Source organism: Petaurus breviceps, unplaced genomic scaffold (assembly GCF_028583685.1).
Source record: "Petaurus breviceps papuanus isolate PSGF00001 unplaced genomic scaffold, PetGlider_PUasm1.0 90779, whole genome shotgun sequence".
In the NCBI taxonomy this organism is placed as follows: domain Eukaryota; kingdom Metazoa; phylum Chordata; class Mammalia; order Diprotodontia; family Petauridae; genus Petaurus; species Petaurus breviceps.
This window is the reverse complement of record NW_027187344.1, coordinates 5705695-5725633: the sequence shown is the minus strand read 5'-3', so window position 1 is coordinate 5725633 and position 19939 is coordinate 5705695. Positions and strand designations below refer to the sequence as shown.

At 39.4% G+C, this 19939-nt stretch overlaps 1 protein-coding gene across 5 annotated transcripts in view; it reads left to right on the top strand.

Moving 5' to 3' along the window:
- The window catches only part of CFAP77 (cilia and flagella associated protein 77), a 183695-nt gene extending 168444 nt beyond the window's left edge, over positions 1 to 15251 (top strand). For 3 of the 5 annotated variants that reach the window (XR_011164700.1, XR_011164701.1, XR_011164702.1), the window contains exon 3: positions 14255 to 14386. Coding sequence is in view for 1 of the 5 variants with exons in the window: in XM_069069296.1 (XP_068925397.1) it covers positions 14255 to 14377 (123 nt within the window). In the remaining 4 variants the exon portion in view is untranslated. Of the gene's footprint in view, positions 1 to 14254 lie in introns of all 5 variants that reach the window. The other 2 variants (XR_011164703.1, XM_069069296.1) reach the window with 2 other exon arrangements.
- The last annotated feature ends 4688 nt before the right edge of the window (positions 15252 to 19939 follow it).

Sequence of the window (19939 nt, the reverse complement as noted above, 5' to 3'; positions counted from 1 at the left end):
CAGAAGAAGTGATACAAGAACTTTGGAATTGATTGTGTGACATGGGAGACACCGGCACAGTTCTGCTCAGCTTGGCATGCCTACATCAGAGAAGGTGCTGTTCCCTATGAGCAAAGCAGAACTGAAACAGCTCAAAGGAAATGCAAGATATGCAAATTTGGAGAATCCACCCCAAATGTTCACATGGACTATTTGTGCCTGACCTGTGCTAGAGCATTCTGAGCTTGTATCAGTCTGATCACCCACAGTCAGACACAGTGAAACTTGACTTTAGCATAGTGATGTCATTTTGGTTCTCTTCAAGAACAAAGGACAATAACCAAACAAACAACCATACACACACATATGCACATATACATATATACACACATAAACATACATGCATATACATACACGAGTACACACATATACATATATGCATGCATACAGATAGATGGATGGATGGATGATAGATAGATAGATAGATAGATAGATAGATAGATAGATAGATAGATAGATAGGTAGGTAGATGGCACAGGGTGGGTTGAATATGAAGGGATGATATCTAAAAATAAAATTAAGGGATGAAAGAGGAATGTACTGGGAGAAGGAAAAAGGAGAGGTAGAATGGGGTAAATTATCTCACATAAAAGAGGCAAGAAAAAAGCTTTTACAGTGGAGGGGAAGAGAGGGGATGTGAGAGGGAATGAGTGAACCTTACTCTCATTGGATTTGGCTTAAGGAAGGAATAACAAACACACTCAACTGGATATGGAAATCTATCTTAACCTACAGGATAGGGATAGGGGAAGGGGGTAAGAAGGAGGGGGGATGACAGAAGGGAGGGCAGATTGGGGGAGGGGGTAATCAAAAGCAAACACTTTTGAGGAGGGACAGGGTCAAAGGAGAGAATAGAATAAGCAGGGGGCAGGAGAAGAAAGAGGGAAATATAGTTAGTCTTTTACAACATGATTATTATGGAAGTGTTTTGCATTACTACACATGTATAACCTATATTGAATTGCTTGCCTTCTCAATGAGGGTGGGTGGAGAGAGAGGAAGGGAGAGAATTTGAAACTCAAAGTTGTTTTTGTTTTTTTTTTTTGAAAGCAATTGGGGTTAAGTAACTTGCTCAAGGTTACACGGCCAGTTATTTCTGGGTGTGGTGGTAAATATCTGAGCCCAGATTCGATCCCAGGTCATCCCAACTCTGGGGCCAGTGCTCTTACTCATTGCACCACCTGGCTGCCCCTAAGCAATTGGGGTTAAGTAACTTGCTCGAGGTTACACGGCCAGGTGTTTCTGGGTGGGTGCTAAGTGTCTGAGCCTGGATTCAATGCCAGGTCATCCCGACTCTGGGGCTGGTGCTCTTACTCACTGTGCTACCTGGCTGCCCCAGAAACTCAAAGTTTTAATAACGAATGTTAAAAATTGTTTTTACATGTAACTGGAAAATAAGATATTTAGGCAATGGTGTGTGGAAATCTGTCTTATACTACAGAAAATAGAAAAAGATAAGAGAAGGGGGTGTGTGTGGGTGATAGAAAGGAGGGCAGATTGGGGGAAGGGGTAATCAGAATGTATGCTGTCTTGGAGTAGGAGGAGGGGAGAGATGGGAAGAAAATTTGGAACTCAAAGTCTTGTGGAAGTGAATGTTAAAAACTAAAAATAAATTAATTAATAAAAAGAAGTAAAAAAAACCCATTAATTTTCAGTTCCAAATTATCTCTTCCTACAGTCCCTTCTCTGCCCATTGGTAAGGCAAGAAATGCAATATTCATTATACATATGTAGTCATGCAAAAATTTCCATGTTAACCATCTTGGATGGGGGGAAGCAAGAAGAATAAAATTTTTTAAAATATGCTTCAAACTGCACTCAGTGTCCATCAGTTCTCTCTCTCTGGAGGTGGATAGCATTTTCCATCATGAATCCTTTGGAATTATCACAGATCATTGTATTGATCAGAGTAGCTAAGTCTTTCACAGTTGATTATTATTAAAATACTGCTGTTACTTTAAACAATGTTCTACTAGATCTGCTCACTTCACTTTGTAATAATTCTTATAAATCTTCTTAGTTTTTATGAAACCACTCCCTTCATCATTTCCTATAGTACAATAGTGTTATATCACAATGATACGACAACTCAATTGATGGGCATCCCCCCAGTTTCCAAGTCTTTACTACCACAAAAGAGCTGATATTATATATATATATATGTATATATATACATATATATTTTACATAATCCATTGAATATAGCTAGCAATAATATTATCAAAAGTTCATTAACTTAAATTTTTTGATAACTATATTTCGGTATATTAGTTTCCTTTGTAATTTTAATATATTTTATATTATGTATTTAAAAACATATTCTAAGGAACACATGGGCTTTCTTTACCAGACAACCAAAAGAGTCCAGGACACACACACACACACAAAACCCCTTACCTAAGATTATAAGGTACAGAGAAGGTGCTGATCTGCATTGGCAGAGGGAGTTTCCTCACCCTATACCCAGTGAAATCACAGGTCCAGCCCATATCCTATTATTATTATGAAGCAGTAGGGTATAGGAAGACCCTCCAGTTTTGGGTTCTATTTTGAGAACAGAAAAATCTCAGTCCTTATGTTTGTGAACTATTCTTCCTCATGAGGGCTCTGTTTCTGTTTAGAGCAGGGGTTCTCAAACTTTCTCTTTCTTATGGCACAATATGATCCTTTGTGATGATGAATTACATGGGAATGCTGAAAGATTTCGTGTGTGCACATATAATGCCAAGTATACATTTCATACAATTTGGGAACACTCAAGCATATATACATGTGATTTCAAGTGTAACTTCCTCTATGAATGAAAATCAGCATGTTCTCTGCAACTTATACTATTAAGGAGATCTAATTTCCTAGGCACCCCTAGGAAGCTCATGGCACATGTGACACATGTCAGAGATGATCCTTTGATCACCATTACAGGGTATGCCCAGAGGTAGATCATTCTTAGTTATGACCTGTTCATATGATTGAAACCACAAGTGAAACCTTATGTGGGAAGTAGGGAAATTTTCTTCCCTTGTATAAAACTGCTCTGGTCTTACAGATTTGAAGAGACCATAGTCTTTGGTGAAGAGGGTGGGAGATTAATTTAGTGATAAAGTCAGAGCACCATGAAAATGAGAGGAATATTCATTTGAAAAAGAGAAAAGATGAAAATAGCCATTTCAAGACAATAGAAACATTTAAGCTAGTAGTAGAACAAACCATTTAAGTGACCAACTGTCCCTGGAGATAATGTCATCCTAACAAATTACTTAAAATATGAATTGGAAAATGATGAATTAGAATTTAGGTAGTCTGTTCCATAGCTACATCTTGAACTGGTTTCTGTTCTACAAATGCCTTTGAACTTAAGTCACCCCAAATTTGACTTGATCACTGATCTGGGACTATAATCTTCAAGTGCCCCTTATTAGAGTGGACAACCTACCAGTATTCAGAGCAAAACTTGAAACTCCCTCTTTCTATTCTCTCCCTCCTCTTTCCCCCTACTCCCCAACTATAGTCAGGTTTGGGAATTTTAAAAATAAATTATTTAGGGAAATGTTTTTTTTTCTTAACCTGATTAATAATTCTTATTCTCCCCATTCATTTCCCCCCATGGTGTCCAAATTTCAATCTGGGAAGATTAGAAGCATCGTAACAGAATCACCTTATTGTCAGTGAGCAGGGATTAAAAGAACTCACCTCATTCAACTCTGTAAGACCAGGAAGGGCTGCATTTAAACTACTGAGCATAGGACACCAATTCCTCATATTCCAAGTGTCTTTTGGGGTCTGGCAATTCCTGTGGATTTGGAGGAATACTGCTGGGCCTTAAGAAAAGCTGAGTTGACACAGGAAATTAGACTCATATACTGGACTCTTAACTGTTAGACTTGTGGATTCATGTAACACTGATTTTGTTGTTTCTTTCTTTTATCCCTTTGATATTCCTGGGCACTATTTTACAAAGGCCGAAAAGACATATTAAGTGTTACCATAATCCCTGAGTGATAGGAAAAGTCAGAAAATCCCACTCCCCCTAGGGGTCAGTAGGCATTGATCTCTGTGTCTCTGCTCTTAGAAAACATACATCATAGCATGCTAGCACCAGAAAGGGCCTTAGAGATCATCTAATCTAAACTCACACTTACTAAATAAAGAGCTAAGGCCCAGAGAGTTAAATGAACTATCCAAGGTACCCAATCAGCATCATGACTAGGACTCAGTTCCCCTACTTCATGCTCATTCTACCAAGTCACATTGCCTCTTTTCTTCATTCTGAAGAAATTAATGAGTAGAAAGGAAATGCTAGTGTCCTTTGACAAGGTTGGCTGAGGAGACTTGCCCAGGTCAAATATGAAAGCATAAATAAAAATGGCCACTGTGATTTAAAATTCTAGAGTCCAATTTGCTACCTTCTGGTCCTGTCTATTTCTAGACTCATAGAACTTAACTATGAGTTGTATGAATTACTGTATACAAAGTAGAATCAGCAGGTCAACACTATACCCTACCCTCACCCCTACCCCCACCCCTTACTCCAGATCACGTGGTTACCATCTCCACGAAGAATCCAACTTGTTCATGAACATTAAGAGCTTTCTTCAGGAAATGAATCAAAATGGAGTCAATAATTTCAAGAGTGTTGGTAAATAGAGTTCACAACTTGGTGAACATAAATAATTTTAGCTTAGTGTGGTGGTAAAAACTTTTAGTTGAGCATCAGGAAAACTAGGTTCTAGTACAAACTTAGACAGTAGGAATGGAAAAGAAAAACAAACATTTATTAAGCACCTACTATGTACCATGCATTCTGCCGAGTGCTTTACAAATATTATCTCCTTTGATCCTCACAACAATCCTGGGAGTTAAGTGTCATTTTTATCCACATTCTGTAGTTGAGGAAAGTGAGGTAAATAGGTTAAATGACTTGCCCAGGGTCACATACCTAGTGAGTATCTGAGGCTAGGTTTGAACTCAAATTTTCCCTCCTCCATGCCTAGTTGTACCACCTAGATGTCTCCAATAACCAGATATATGACCTTTCTCTGCACCACAGCTTTCTTCATCTTTATAATTAGGAAATTGCACTAGATGATATTTAGGATTACTTCCAATTCTAACATTCCCAGTTCTAAAACCCTTACGGTTCTAACATACCATCTTCTAAGAGTCCTTTTAGTTCAAAAGTTCCATTTTATAAAGCCCTTTCCAGGTGACATTCTAGATTCTATGGTCCCTTCCAGTTCTGACACAAGTTCCCTTCCAGTCTTCCAGTTCCATGCTATATTCTTTCCTTCCAGCTCTAACATTTTATATTCTGTGTCCTGATATTCTATATTTTAAGTTGCCTCCTAGATATAAAATCCTATAACTATGATCCCAAATAGTAGCAGAGTGGTAATGTAGATGACAAATGGTGCCCTCTTGGATATAGATTGATGAAATATTTATTAAATGTTTACTAAATAGCAGACACTGTTCTAGGTGCTTGGGATATAAACTTTTAAAAATAGGATAGTCCGTATCCTCAAGGAGTTTATATTCTAATTGAGGAAGACAAAGCATTAAGAAGATTTGGAAAGGGATAGAGAAGGAGAATGGGATGAGGAGAGAGGGGAAGGGAGTATCTGGGCAGGGGGAAAGCAGCTGCTGGTGTAAAGGTGGTACAATCCCAAGAGTGAGCAATGTAGCTTGGACTTCTCAGGATAAGGCAATTACAAACAGGGACTAACTAATCAGGGATCATGCCTCAGGATGGAGTTATCCTTGCCCCCTCAGAGGGGGCAAGATGTTGTTTTGGAAGTAGAGCAGACCAGAGAGTAAACAAAAGTCTCTATTCCTCCTAAGGACACTCAAATGCAGATCTGTTTCAGAAATAAAGCAATGTGCTAGTGTAGATGCCTTTACCTGAGAGCAATCAGATCTGGCTTATCGGAACTAGTTTTATTTTGCTAACCCATATGGAAGCCCTTGTCCTATATCACTATTAATAGTCAGAGGGGATCTTACCTTATTTACCTATGTTGACCATATACCACCTCAGAGCTCCTTTCTGTGAAACTGCCTCTGCCAAAGCCATTACATTTTCTTAGCTTCAGGCAGATACAGACTCTGGATGCCTTAATTTAGAAGCGACTGAGAAAAAATTCCTTGTTCCTGGGTAGCCTGCGTCCTCAAATTCGAGGTCTTTGGGGTCATGCCTACACAGGTGATTTGAGCTCACAATTTATTAGCCTCATCTTTTCCACTTAAGCTGGCTTTTTCCTGGGCAAATTGGGGAAAGAGCATAAGGGGGGCTGTCAGCTTCCTTACCAAGCAGTAAGTAACCTTCACTCAGCTCATAGAACATAGATTGTCTGTAAGAGATCTTAGAAACCATCCAGTCCAATCATCTTATTTTACAGATGGGGAAATTGAGGCTCAGTAAGGAGAAGGGGTTTACTCAAGGTCACCTAACTAGCTAATCACAGAACCAAGACTGCTACCTCCTAGTCTTTTAGAGATTACTATTAAAATTCTGTCCTGTTCAATGTTTTGCAAACTGGGCCTCTTCCTTGGAGTTTAGCTCTCTCAGGGCTACCTTAATCAATGCCCTGGGGTGGTCTGTTCCCTTCTTGGGCCCTAAAGGGGTTTCCCAGGCAGCAACTATACTTTGGATAGAAGGCTTCCTATATGCGGTAGGTCCTCTGGAAGTTAATAAATGGATTCAATCCCTGATACATTTCCTTTGAATCTACTCACCTCACCCAGAATAAAACCTGCAAATTCTTATCTCTGGTGCCTTTATTCAAGCCAGTTCCCTCACCTGGAATGCCTTTCCTACTCCTCTCTGCATGTCTACTTAAAGTCCAGCTCAAGCCCTGCTTCCCCTATGAAGCCTTTCTTCTTAACACTGTGATCTCTCTCTCTCTCTCCTCTCTCTCTTCTCTCTCTCTTTCCCTCTCTCCCCCCCCTCTCTCCCTATCTTCCCCCTCTCTCTCCCTCCCTCTCTCCCCTCTCTCTCTTCTCTCTCTCCCTTTCTCCTCTCTCTCTCTCTTGCTCTCTCTCATTTTCTCCTTTGCATTCATAGCACTTATTATCTGTACAGTACACTCACAGAGCATGTACTCATTCACATACTGCCTTGTGACATCTGCTGTACTGTTATTTGCCTTTTCATGTCTCCCCATGAGCCGTTTGAGGGTCAAAGACCATTTCTAATTCATCTTTGCATCTTCAGCAGGTTCAGAATGCAGTAATCATACTTGCAACTCATATTACCATAGCCCTTTGAGGCTTTCACAGTGGTGTCCTCACAACTCTCTAAGTCAAGTAGTGTACATTTCATTATCTTCATTTTACAGGTGAAGAAACTGAGGTTCAGAGAGGTTGTGTTGCTCAGGGCCACACATCCAGGAAGCATCAAAGTCCTAGGAACTAACTCAGAGTCCAAATTAGGACGAGTCTTCCCTTCAAGTTCCATTCAATTTCCACTGTATCACACTACCTCTTTTTGCTCTTAGGAGACATGTGTGTAGATGATTGGGATGTGGTCAGAGCTTCAGTTTTCCTCACTTAGGGGCTGTGGATGATTGAACACTGGGATCTAAAGCAGTTTGCTAATAATCTGTTACACCTCTTCATACTGCCTGAATGCTGAGTAATGTCTGTGTAATTAATGGCAAATGTTGGAGGGTAGGGGTAGGCTGAGAAGGGAATAAGCCATATTTCCTATAAAATTCAAGGGCCATCTCTAGCCAATGTGTGCCTTTTAGAAGACAGAGTGTTTCCCTGAAGCATGAGGTGAGAAGTCTGATCTATGCCCCCTTTTCCCCCTCCCCCCTCACTCTTTCTCTCACTTTCTCTTGCTCTCTTTCTGTCTCAATCTCTCACTCTCTCCTAAGTATTCTCTCAGTGTTTGCTTTTTCTCTCACTCTGCTTCTTGCTCTCATTTTTTGGTATGTAGAAACAGTAGTTTTCTGAAAGTGAAGGGTCAAATAATAATACCCTAGACTTATACGTTCATTTGAAGTTTACAAAATACTTTTTCTTTTTTTTGCTTTTTGGAGGGCAGTTGGGGTTAAGCGACTTGCCCAAGGTCACACAGCTAGTTTTTTTGTGTGTTAAGTGTCTGAGGCCAGACTTGAACCCAGGTCCTCCTAACTCCAGGGCCCGTGCTCTATTCACTGTGCCACCTAGCATCCCCTTACAAAACACTTTATACAACAACTTTGTGGAACAGGCAGTGGAATTATTATTAATCCCATTTTCCAGACCAGGAAATTGGTATCTGGAGAGGACAGTGATTGGGAACTCTCAGACACCAAATGTCCCAAAGGTCAGAAATGTAGTCTTTTGTAGTAGAAAGATCATAGGCCCTTTCAGAAGATCACCCAGATTCATTGACACTAGTTATCCTACCTTTGTGATTGTGGACAAATCCCTGCACCTTTCCAAACCTCAGAGGATGGTGAGAAAAACATCCATAGTATTTTCCTTAACATCATATTTGTTGTGAGGGTCAAATAAGATAACAGATGTAAGACAATTTGCAAACACTAAAGTACTGTATAAATGTCAGCTATAATTATTATTTCATAAAGTACTTTGCAAACATTAAAGTACTATTTAAATGCCAGCTATTATTACAGCGTCTTGCTTCTTACAAGAACAAGAACCAAATCTTGGCTTCACTGACCACTGTGCTGAGTATTTCATCAGTACCAAGTATTTCTTAAAAACGCACATTATGTTTAGACATGGTCATTTTTTTTCATTTCCAATGTCTTCTCACAAGTCCTCTCACTCATTTTACTTCAGTGGTTAAAATTTTCAAGGTCCCCTGCACCTAATCAGTCAGATCCTTGAAGCCTTAAGCAGTAATCATGTGTGAAAGTCTACCTAGATATCTTGGTAGAGTTAACACAGCTCCCAAACAACCAGAGAATGGCTTCAGTGTAAGGCTGGTAACCCATGGAAGGAGTGGAATTGTCCACAGGCTCTCACCAATATGGAGGAGTTGGCTTTGGACCCCAAACTTCATGTTTTGTGGGGTCTGATGATACTGAAGTGAACAGGCAGCTGCTGTTGCCTAGTGACTCAGAGCAGGAGGTGGCAGTATCAGAAGGACAAAACAGAGTCATATAAACTGTCTTCTTCCCCAAATCAGCATTAAGACAAAACAGAGGGACCCTTCCTCCTTTCACACCCAGAACCACTTTGATCTGTACCATTTATTTATGCCATATTTCACATATTTTTCCTCATTAGAATGTAAACTCTTTGAAGGTAGGGAATGCTTTTTGAAAATATTTTTGTTTATTTCATTAAATATTTCTAAATTACATGTAAAGTTTTTACATTCATTTCTTTTAAATTTTGAGTTCCAAATTTTCCCCTGTCTTCCATACTTCCATGAGAAGGCAAGCAATATGATATCAATTATACAATGAAGTCATACAAAATGTAATTCCATATTAGCCATGTTGCTAAAGAAAACACATGCAAAAATCCCTATGACAAATAAAGTAAAAAATTATGCTTCAATCTACACTCAGAGTTCATCAGTTCTCTCTCTGGACATGGATAGCATTTTTCATCCTGGGTCCTTTGGAATTGTATTGGATCATTGTCTTTAAAATAAATAAAAAAAAAAACTTATTTATTTATTTTAAACATTCTTTTCTTTTAAAATGTTGACTTCCAAATGTCTCCCTCCCACCCCCTCCTACCCACTGAGAAGGCAAGCAATATGATATCAGTTATACATGTGAAATCATGCAAAACATATTTCTATATTAGCCACATTTCAAAAAAAGTGAGAAAAATAAAGAGAGAAAATTATACTTCAGTTTGCAGAGCTCATCAGTTCTCTCTCTGGAGGTGGATAGCATATTTTGTCTTTTGAACCCTTTGGAAATGTCTTAGATCATTGTATCGATCAGAGTAGCCAAGTCTTTCACAGTTGATCATCATTACAACATTGCTATTACTGTGCACAATGATCTCTCAGTTCTCATTTCACTTTGTGTCAGTTTGTATAGGTTTTGCCATGTTTTTCTGAAACCACCCCCTCATCATTTCTCATAGCACAATAGTACTCCATCACAATCATATGGCACACCTTCTTTAGCCATTTCCTAATTGATGAGCATCCTCTCAATTTTGTATCATTCTCTTGATCAGAAAAATTGTCTTTCACAATTTATCATCCTTATAATATTGCTGTCAGTGTGTACAATATGTTCTCAGTTCTGCTTACTTTACATTGCATCAGTTCATATAAGTCTTCCCAGGTTTTTCTGAAACCAGTCTGGTTCATCATTTCTTCTAGCACAATAGTATTTATTCCATTACAACCATATACCACAACTTATTCATCCATTCCCCAATTGATGGGCATACCCTCAATTTCCAATTCTTTGCCACCACAAAAGGAGCTGTTACAAATAGTTTTTTGTACATATAGGTTTTTCTCTTCTCTTTGAGGCCAGGAACTACTTTAGCATTTTCTTTGTATCATCACACTGCCTGGAACATAGTTGGTGCTTAATAAATGCTTATAAGTTGGTTTTTAGTTGGCAGGGGTAGGGCAGGAGGAGACCATTCTGTAGATTGTGATTTGACTGTGGGGTTCCCTCAGTAGTTCCTAAGATTATTTCCTATTAGGTGTGCACTGATCATAATAATAATGATAATCCTCATCTAATAGCAAGAGAGACAGCCTGTATGACCTAGTGGATAGATAGCCATCTTTGGCAATCCAGAGAAGGAAGGTGATGGCTAAGGTCATACAACTATTATGTTATTAAGACTTGAACATGGGGGTGGCCGGGTGGCTCAGCGAGTAAGAGCACTGGCTCCAGTGTCGGGATGACCTGGGGATCAAATCCAGTCTCAGATACTCAGCACCACACCCAGAAATAACTGGCTGTGTAACCTTGAACAAGTTATTTAACCCCGATTGCTTTAAAAAAAAAAAAAGACTTGAACATGGGTCTTCTGGCTTTGTACCCAGGCCTCTCTCCATTATATACATTTTACCCTTTCTAAATTCTCTCTCCCTCCTCCTGTTCCCCCTTCTCCTCCATGTTTTTTTTTACTTTTCCATTCTTCCTCTCCCTTTTTTCTTTCTCTTCTGCCTATGCCTTAGACACCCATAAGCTTGATTGAATCCTTTAGTGACACCCAGGTGGCTAGCTTTTCCTGGCTTATACTGTGGAACAACCACCTCTGGAGACACTCCTTTTTTCCTGAAGTGTGAATTCTCCAGCTATTCCCTCCAAGTCCCAAAGTAATTTTAAGGTTTCTTACCCTATACCCTTCCTAGGTAATTTAATTTTTATTTTTTTTAAGACAGAGTCTCCCAACCTCTCCTAGGGAGGAAGTTAAAGAGCTACTCATGGGCCCAGTTCTACTCAGATCAATGCAAGACTTTGCTGACCCATTTCTAACTTGGGTCATTTCACCCCTCCTTAGGTAACCTGATGGTCTCTCAAAACTCCTAGCTTCCCTCCATATTGGTGCCCAACAAACCACTGCAGCTCAGAACTACAGAGCTCAAGGGATTTGTCATCCTCAGGCTTCCTGAGAAGCTGGGATTACAGGCACACGCCACCATCCCCTGCCTTCCCAAGTAATTTGAAAGGAGCCATCACTCTGCCAGAAAAGATCATTTTAGGGGAAAGAGTTGTACAGTTATTAGACAGAGTTTCCTTCTATCTAGAGTTAGATATTTCTGAGATGATGGCAGCAGATGGAAAGATGTTTTCCATCATTTTTTGAGAAAGATGGGAATGCTCAAATATTGATTACATAAAATTTTAACCAAAAAGGCTTACACTTCTTTTCTTGTATTTGTCTTTCTCACATGTTTCCTTCCAAAGCTTAGTAAGGAAGTTTTTTTTCTTGGATTTTGACTAAGATAACATAGAATACTGGATACTCTAGTCTCATCAGCTGCTAACCTTAAAGCACCATACAAATGTGAATTATTATTACTATTAATCAGATTATCTTTAATTCAGTTCAGTGCTATCCAACAACTTTTCATTCAGAACCTATTCTGGATATGGTACTTTGCTAGGCACTGAGCATTCAAGGATAAAAAAACAACACAAACTCTGCCCTTTCAAGGGGGTGGGATGAAGAAGAGATAGAGAGGAGAGAGACAGAGACAGAGAGAGAGAAAGACAGAGACAGAAAAATTGAGGTGGGGGGGGTGAGAGAGAAGTACACTTGTTAAGTACTTCCTATGTGTTAGGCACTATGCCTATACAGTTTGTATTCCCTATAAAGGGAATACAAACAAGCAAGACAACTTCTACCCTCCAGAAGCTTATATTCTAAAGAAGGAAGATAACACATAAAGGTGAAGTGGAAAAGGGGAGATGAGATGGTGGAGGAGGAGGGTACCTGTGCCAGGACATGATGAGGAAATGGTTGGGAGGAGTCAGGGAGGCCTGAGCCCTGGCTAGATAAAACAAAAAACCTTCACCCAAGGGTGAACCCAAGTCTCTGGCAAGGCAGAGATAGCTGTAGCATGGGTTCATGGTGAGGAGACCTAGAGCTAGAAGTATGGAAGAGGATTCCAAGCACACCCCTTCCCCCCTCCCCATCCCTGCCACCATTCCCCAACAACACAAGGCAAAAACTCTCTTCCCAAAGCATTTATTCCGTAAAACTTGGGACTCCGTGAAAAGGCCCCATCCAAGGACTTAGAAGGCCACATGTGGCCTCAAGGCCTTAGGTTCCCCTCCCTGATCTAGTCCTTGAAGGAAGAGGAGGGTCTCAATAGCTAAAAGCCATGTAGTACATTCTGAGTTTTAAGTTGGTCTGTGTGACTGTGAACAAGTGGGAAATAGAAAGAAAATAAAAGACCAGAGAAGAATGAGTAGTCTGATTTGGCTGCAAAGTTGTGAAGGAGACTATTATGAAATAAGACTGCAAATATAAGTTGGGGAGGATCTTAAATGCTATACTCAAGAATTTGCATTTTACAGCACGAGCGTCTCTTTAAGACTATAAACTCAAAAGGTGATGATATGCATTTGTATGAAATTTCATGTTTGGCTTAAAAACTTTGAATTTATAGGTAACAGGGAACCCCTGACATGGGATCATCCCCGCACTGGAACTTTGGTGAACATTGCTCCATTTTGGGATGCTGAACCCTAGTTGGAAGCATCTCTTCCCCCTATTATATTTTATGTATTCCATACTAATTTTGGGGACCCAATTAGCACAAAATTTCTACATAGAACCCTGGGAAGTACTGACATCCCATCTCCCTTTGCATGGTGGTTAGTTCATTGTTTGAATCATGGGAAAACAGTATAGTAAGGGCAATGTTGAGTATTAAATTCTATTTCAATAGGATTCCAGCTCATTATGAAATAATACTTATTAAGCAACTGTGTATATATGGAGCTACATTTAACACATTGTAACATATAAACTAAACTTATAGAACTGCCACTTTATGACATTTCTCATTTCACTATTCCACATATATACTTTCCTTCTTGATGCCTTTACTCAAGGCTTTTGTCACTTTTAGCAAATGATGCTGAAAAGATGAATTCAGCAGCACAAGGCAGTCATTTTGTGATGGTTTACTTTAGGCTACAATTCTAGTATTACATTGCATCTAAAAGAAGTGGCCACCTAATCTCTAAGTGTTCACAATTACCAATGGACAAATGTGATATTAATAACACACATAAGAAGAAAAAACCAAGGCAATTAAAGAGGGAGCAAAAAGGGAGAGAAAAGAGGAAAGGGGAAGGAAGAAAGGGGGAAAGGAAGGAAAGATGGGAAGGAAAAAGAAAGAAAAGATAGGAAGATGTAATCACATGAAAAACAGCATTAGGTTTCTGTGTAATGAGTTTTGTATGTCAAACCGAGATAGGCAGCTGGTGGGGCAGCACTGGGTCTGGAGTTTAAATCTGGTCTCAACTACTGTGTTATCCTGGGCAAGTCACTTAACCTGTCTGCCTCAGTTTTATCAACCATAAAATAGGGATAATAATAGTACCTACTTCCCAGGACTGTTTTGAGAATCAAATGAGATAATATTTGTGAAAAGAGCTTAGCACATTGTCTGGCACACAGCAGGTACTATATAAAAATGCTTATTCCTCCTTAAAAAGCAGGACAACAGAGGGCAAGGAGGAGGTCTTCAGGGAAGATATGATGTTGTTCCTTTGCTCATCTTAACCAACCCATGTTCCCTTTATTTCAACAGGTGAACTGCCACCTTGATACATTCCCGTCTGAGAAAGCTCGCCAGAGAGCATACAAATCCCACTATGAGGAGTTCTCAGTACGTCAAGGAAACCTGCGTAGGGGCAACTATACCCATCCATAGACACTTGACTTTTATAAGAAACCCTTTTAGTGTGATAGGAAATTCCCTGGATAGATTTTAGAGTACAGTGGGCCTACCTTTTCTGCCCTTATTGAGACAAAACCCCCATGTCATTTGATGGGGATTCTGCCTCTGTAAGGACCTCAGAATCAGCCCTCAAGCCAATGATATTTGATGACTTCCTATTTTTTTAGGTCAAAATGCACTAGTACCTCCTTCCCACTTCCTCACTGGAGAATCATCTTCCCTTAGCATTCTAAATCAATAGTCTAGCCCATCCTCTCTTCCCATACCCTCTTCTGATGTGAAGAACCTGAGTTTCAAGGCATTTGTCCGAGGAACCATGCCAAAGCCAGATCACACAGCCTTGTAACATTCAAGGCTATGAACAACAAACACTGACTTTCCTGCTGAGTATAACATCAATGTACTCTGAGATCCCCTGCTTTCTCTCCTGAACCTTAGTTCTCCTCTTTGGGTTCATGACCACATGCATGTTAGTGCCAGTTCTCCTGGTTCTGGTCTACCATGGATCCTCCAAGGAAGTCATTGGAACGTTTAGGATCTGGACCATTCCAGTTCTCCAATGATGCATTATCTCTCAAGCTATGAAGCCATTCCATTATCCCTCATCTATGGGAAGGTTGCTAGGGTTAGCATTATTTAGATCCCTTCCTAAAGAGAGAGAGACTTCCAAGGAAGAGAGGGGACCACAGGAATGTCTTCTCAGTACATAATTGTTCTGGCTGATCCCCTTGGCCGTTCTGCACATTATGGAAGCACCCCTTCTGTCTGTTCTCCAGTACCTTTTGTCAGAGCTTATATATAGAGATTCCACAGTTCTGTATTTTGATTAAATACCTTGATTTGCCATTACTCTCTCATGTCTGTATTTGAATAACTTAACAGTATATCTACGATAATAATGATGGAACCAAATGGGATTTAGGGGTTAATGGAAGTTCCATAGGGGAGTTTCTCTCAGCAAACTGGACAGATTCCAAATATCTAGATCAAAGTAGTTGGGCTCCTACTGATCTATCTCCCTCCCTCTCCCTCCTATCATGACTAAAATGTCCAAAGATACTAGTTAAAAGCCACACACTAGAATCTAAACTTCAATGCCCTTCTTGTCTAAACTTTGTGTATCTGCCCTTCCCTTTTGCCCACCCATTGCTCAACACAGCAGGTAGTTAAGAGCTATAATAAAGCACTTTGCTTTCCTTCCAGTATCTCAATTGATCCTCACAACAAACCCTGTGAAGTCTGTAGTATGAGTATTATTATCCCCATTTTACAGATGAAGAAAGTGAGTCTCAGAGAAATGAAGGGATTTGCCAATGATTGGTAAGTAGGGGAGATATTTCTGGACCTTATGGCTTCTGCCACCAAATCCAGTTCTCTGTCCATTGTACCATATGGCTTCTAATGCTAGCTGGATTAGCCCCCCCCCCCACACACACACAGACTACCAGGCATTGCCCTATTTAGTTGGTCTTTAAGGTTCCTTCCCACTCCTACTCTATGAGTCTATTATTAGTCTATGACTACTCTAGGTGGGATACTCAGGCTGGTTGTCCTAACTCTGAAAAAACATGTCTGTAGCTACTAAATTGAAGAGCAAAATCCATGATCTTTTAGAAGCCTATTCCATAATGATAATATCATACTTCCGTCTTTGTATTCTCCAAAATGCTAAAGTGACCCCCAAAAATCAGATGATCCTTGCTGATGATAGATGCCATAAGAGGAAACTATTGTCTTGGCTCACTCCCTTTGAAGTTACTATCTCTTGACATCCTACCTGCTCCATGATGGCAAATTCTGACTCTACGTATGGGTCCATCAGTCACAGAAACTCCATTATTTCACTATGATCCAAACTTTGGGAGTCAGGGCTGGTGTACCACATGGAATACTGTATAGGGCAACTAAGATGGTACTAAAATGGAATTTGCCATCCTCTAGGTGATGCTTTCCCTGGAGGGAAGGGAGTTGTAGAAGCAGTCTTTAGTATCTCCTAGGTAGAGCAATGCATATAGAGAGGAAGAGAGACACTAAAATCAAACTGAAGACAATGCAATGGACCACAAAGCAAGAAAATGGTTGAGAAAATAACCAGTTGTCAGATACTTGTTACAGCAATCAGAAAGTACCACTTGGAATCTTAGAGAAGACTTAACTTAATTTTATTTAGATATGTTAAAGGAATGAAAGGTCCTGTGCCCAAACAGGTGTGACAAAAAAAGAAAAAGAACTTATAAGTCTAAATAATAATATATGATGTTTATTTGAAATATACAAGCCATGTGTAGACAAACAAACTAGAGAATGGGGGAAAGGGCAAAGAAATATTTGGGGGTCTGAAATTTACCATTTTCCCCAAATAAAGAATGATGGAAATCGTCATCCAGCAAAGAGAGATAGATGCTGGGAGGAAAATATGCGAAGTTGGGCCTTCCTCTCTTGGGACAAAGGAAAGCCTGGACTCAGGGCAATAAATTAACAAATCATTTATTGCCCAAGCAACAGAAGAGTAAAATGCCGGTAGGAAAGAATGGTATGGCTCTGTGTACTACTAACTCTGTTCTTGAACACTTCTCAAAGTCCAAAATCCTTTATGTCTGGACACAGCTCCCCAAAGTCCTAAGTAGCCCCATATCTGCCTCTCCTTGTCCTACAGTGCCACCCACTGGTCACTCGGAGATTTGGTGTAGTTCCCACCCAGCCAGCCCCTTCCCCTGACCCCACCAAAGCATTTATTGTTGGTGAGGTTTCACAGCTTGCAGGTAGATTTAATTGGACCTTCTTAGGTTTTACTTCTTTCTGTCAAGAACCCCTTTTGTCTTTCACTCTTTCCAGATGGACCTGAAAACAAGCTATGGAATCTGACTTTACCCTTTAGCAGAACAATCCTTCCTTCTCATCTGGACTATTCTAATAATTTCCAACTGGTTTGCTTATCTCCAATCTTTCCCAGTTCTGACTCATCTTCACACAAACTGTCAAAATAATCTCCCTAATGCACAAGTTGTATTAAGTTACTCCCCTACCAAAAAATCTTCAGTGACTTGCTTTTGTTTATAGGATAAAATACACACTCAGCCTAACATTTTAAACCTGCCACAGTCTAGATCCTATCTACCTTTCCAATCTTACTTCTTTCTCACACAATCACTATTCCCTCCAAAATGAACCCTGAATGAAACCTGATCCTATATTGCTTTTTTCCTCCAAGTATTCACATCGGTCATTCTTTGACCCTCTCTGCTCCATGACTTCATCTTTGTCCACCAAAATTTCTTCTCTGTAAGGCAAAGATAATGTGCCACCTCCTTCATGAGGCCTTCTCTGACCTCTTCACAAATAAGTGATTTTTTTCCTCCTAAATTTTTCCTGGACACTTTTCTGGATCAAATGAGGTATTTGTAGAGCACATAGCACAATGCCTGGTACATAGTAGGTACTGTATAAATGTTTCTTCCCTTCTCCTTTCTTTTCTCTGCTCTCACCATACTCTACCATTTATCATACTTATTGGTATATGTTATATCCCCTTTAGTAAAATGTGTCCTTTTTGAGAGCAGGGGCTATACTATTTTATACCTCTGGTCCCAAATCTAGAACAAGGCTTTGCACTTAATACTTGATGAATTAAATTGAATAAACTTACTTCGTACTATAGTTTGAAATGGGGTCCTTGGCCCAACTTCTCATCATTTTCTAAATAAACATAAAAACAAAGTGAACTCTAAGGAAACAGAGAAATCATAGGCATTCAAATTTTTGTATTTTTCCTAGCTGGTGGTTATGTGTGGAAATTTGAGCATTTAATTAGATAATTTTGCACCAATCTGTCAAATGTGCAACCTGGTAATGAAAATTACCTTTAATAATAGCAGTGAACCTTTAAGTTACCCCCTTCAATTAGTAAGCCTGAACTTTTAAAACCTTCTCTGGGATGAGTCAGCAAGAAGTAACATAAAAAGGTATCTATGTTAATTTGCATCTGTGGGGAATAAATGATAGATATGAATTACAACTCCTAGGTCACCCAATGTCAGCCTCTAGAACCTCAGAAGTATATAATTCTAACATTATAGCTCTAAAGCTGGGACAGACCTTAAAACAAAAAATGTCAGAGCTAGAATGGACCTTATGGGTCATCTAGCCCAATCATTTCATTTACATAATGTAGTGTTGAAAGAAGTCCAACACAATGAGAACCCAAATTGGATCAAATGTGAAATAAAAACCTTTCGGGCAATTAATATAAAGAATGTAAAATGGCTATTTCAAAGGAGGTGACTGAAACTGTAACTTCTCTACAAAGCCAAAAAGTGGTGGCTCCAGATAAGATCCATAATTATTAGTTGGAACCCTTCACAGCAGTGCATGAGTAACTAGTAAAGCACTTTACTAGCTTCTTCTCTGATATAAGCCTGATCTGAACTTTCTTAATAGATGGTGTCATATATTCATTGCCAAAAGATGAGAACACCAGCAACCACAGCAATGACATGTTTATATCCCTTATACAAAGCATTTACAACTTGTATTGATCAAAAAAATGAGAAAAGAAAACAATATATAGATTGAGGAGGAGCCAAAAAGTCCCAGAGATATAAAGACCAATTCATTATTAATTTGATGATGATTTTGAAAGCCACACAGATGCACTGTAACATTTGTCACCTTTGTTGATTCTAGCAAGACCTTTGACTCAATTCCACACTCGTGGATTAGTCACACATTGCAAAATAGTTAAAATGGATCCAAGCTAGGGTATTTCATGTCAATATACAAAACACTTCTCTATTTAAAACACTCCACCAACACAATACTATCGAGAACAATTGATATAAAATATGACATATTCTAGGGAGACATTTTAATCCTACTATGATTCTCCCTCATCCTAAATCCATTATTATCACTCCTGAAGAGAACTGAGAATGGCTGTCAAGTAAAAAAAAAGTTGTACCAAAACACAATATTAATCATTTGATGCACTTGGATAACATCAAGTTTAATGTTGCCACTGAAAAACACATTAAACACCTATTTCATTTTATGGAAACTTTCTTCAATGATACCCAAATGTCATTGGCACTCAATAAAATTATTTTTTTTTTTTTTAAAGCAATTGGGGTTAAGTAACTTGCTCAAGGTTACACGGCCAGGTGTTTCTGGATGGGTGCTAAGTGTCTGAGCCCGGATTTGATCCCAAGGTCGTTCCGACACGGGGGCTGGTGCTCTTAATTGCTGTGCTACCTGGTTGTCCCCAATAAAATTCTTAATGTACATCAATAGAGACTGAAGACTTTGCACTTGAAGTCAGAAGTCAAATTGAACCAATGTGGGGTGGGGAACTATACTTAGAAATACCTTGGTCTTTTTCAGGCAAGACACACTGAGCCTGGAGCTAATTAAGTAGAAAGTTGAGGCTGTGCATTAAGAGACTCCTGGAATCTTTGAATCAAAACTTTATGAAATGAACACATTTAGAGCAATTAACACCTTTACTGTGACTACTTTAATGTATACTCTTTTTCGCTTGGT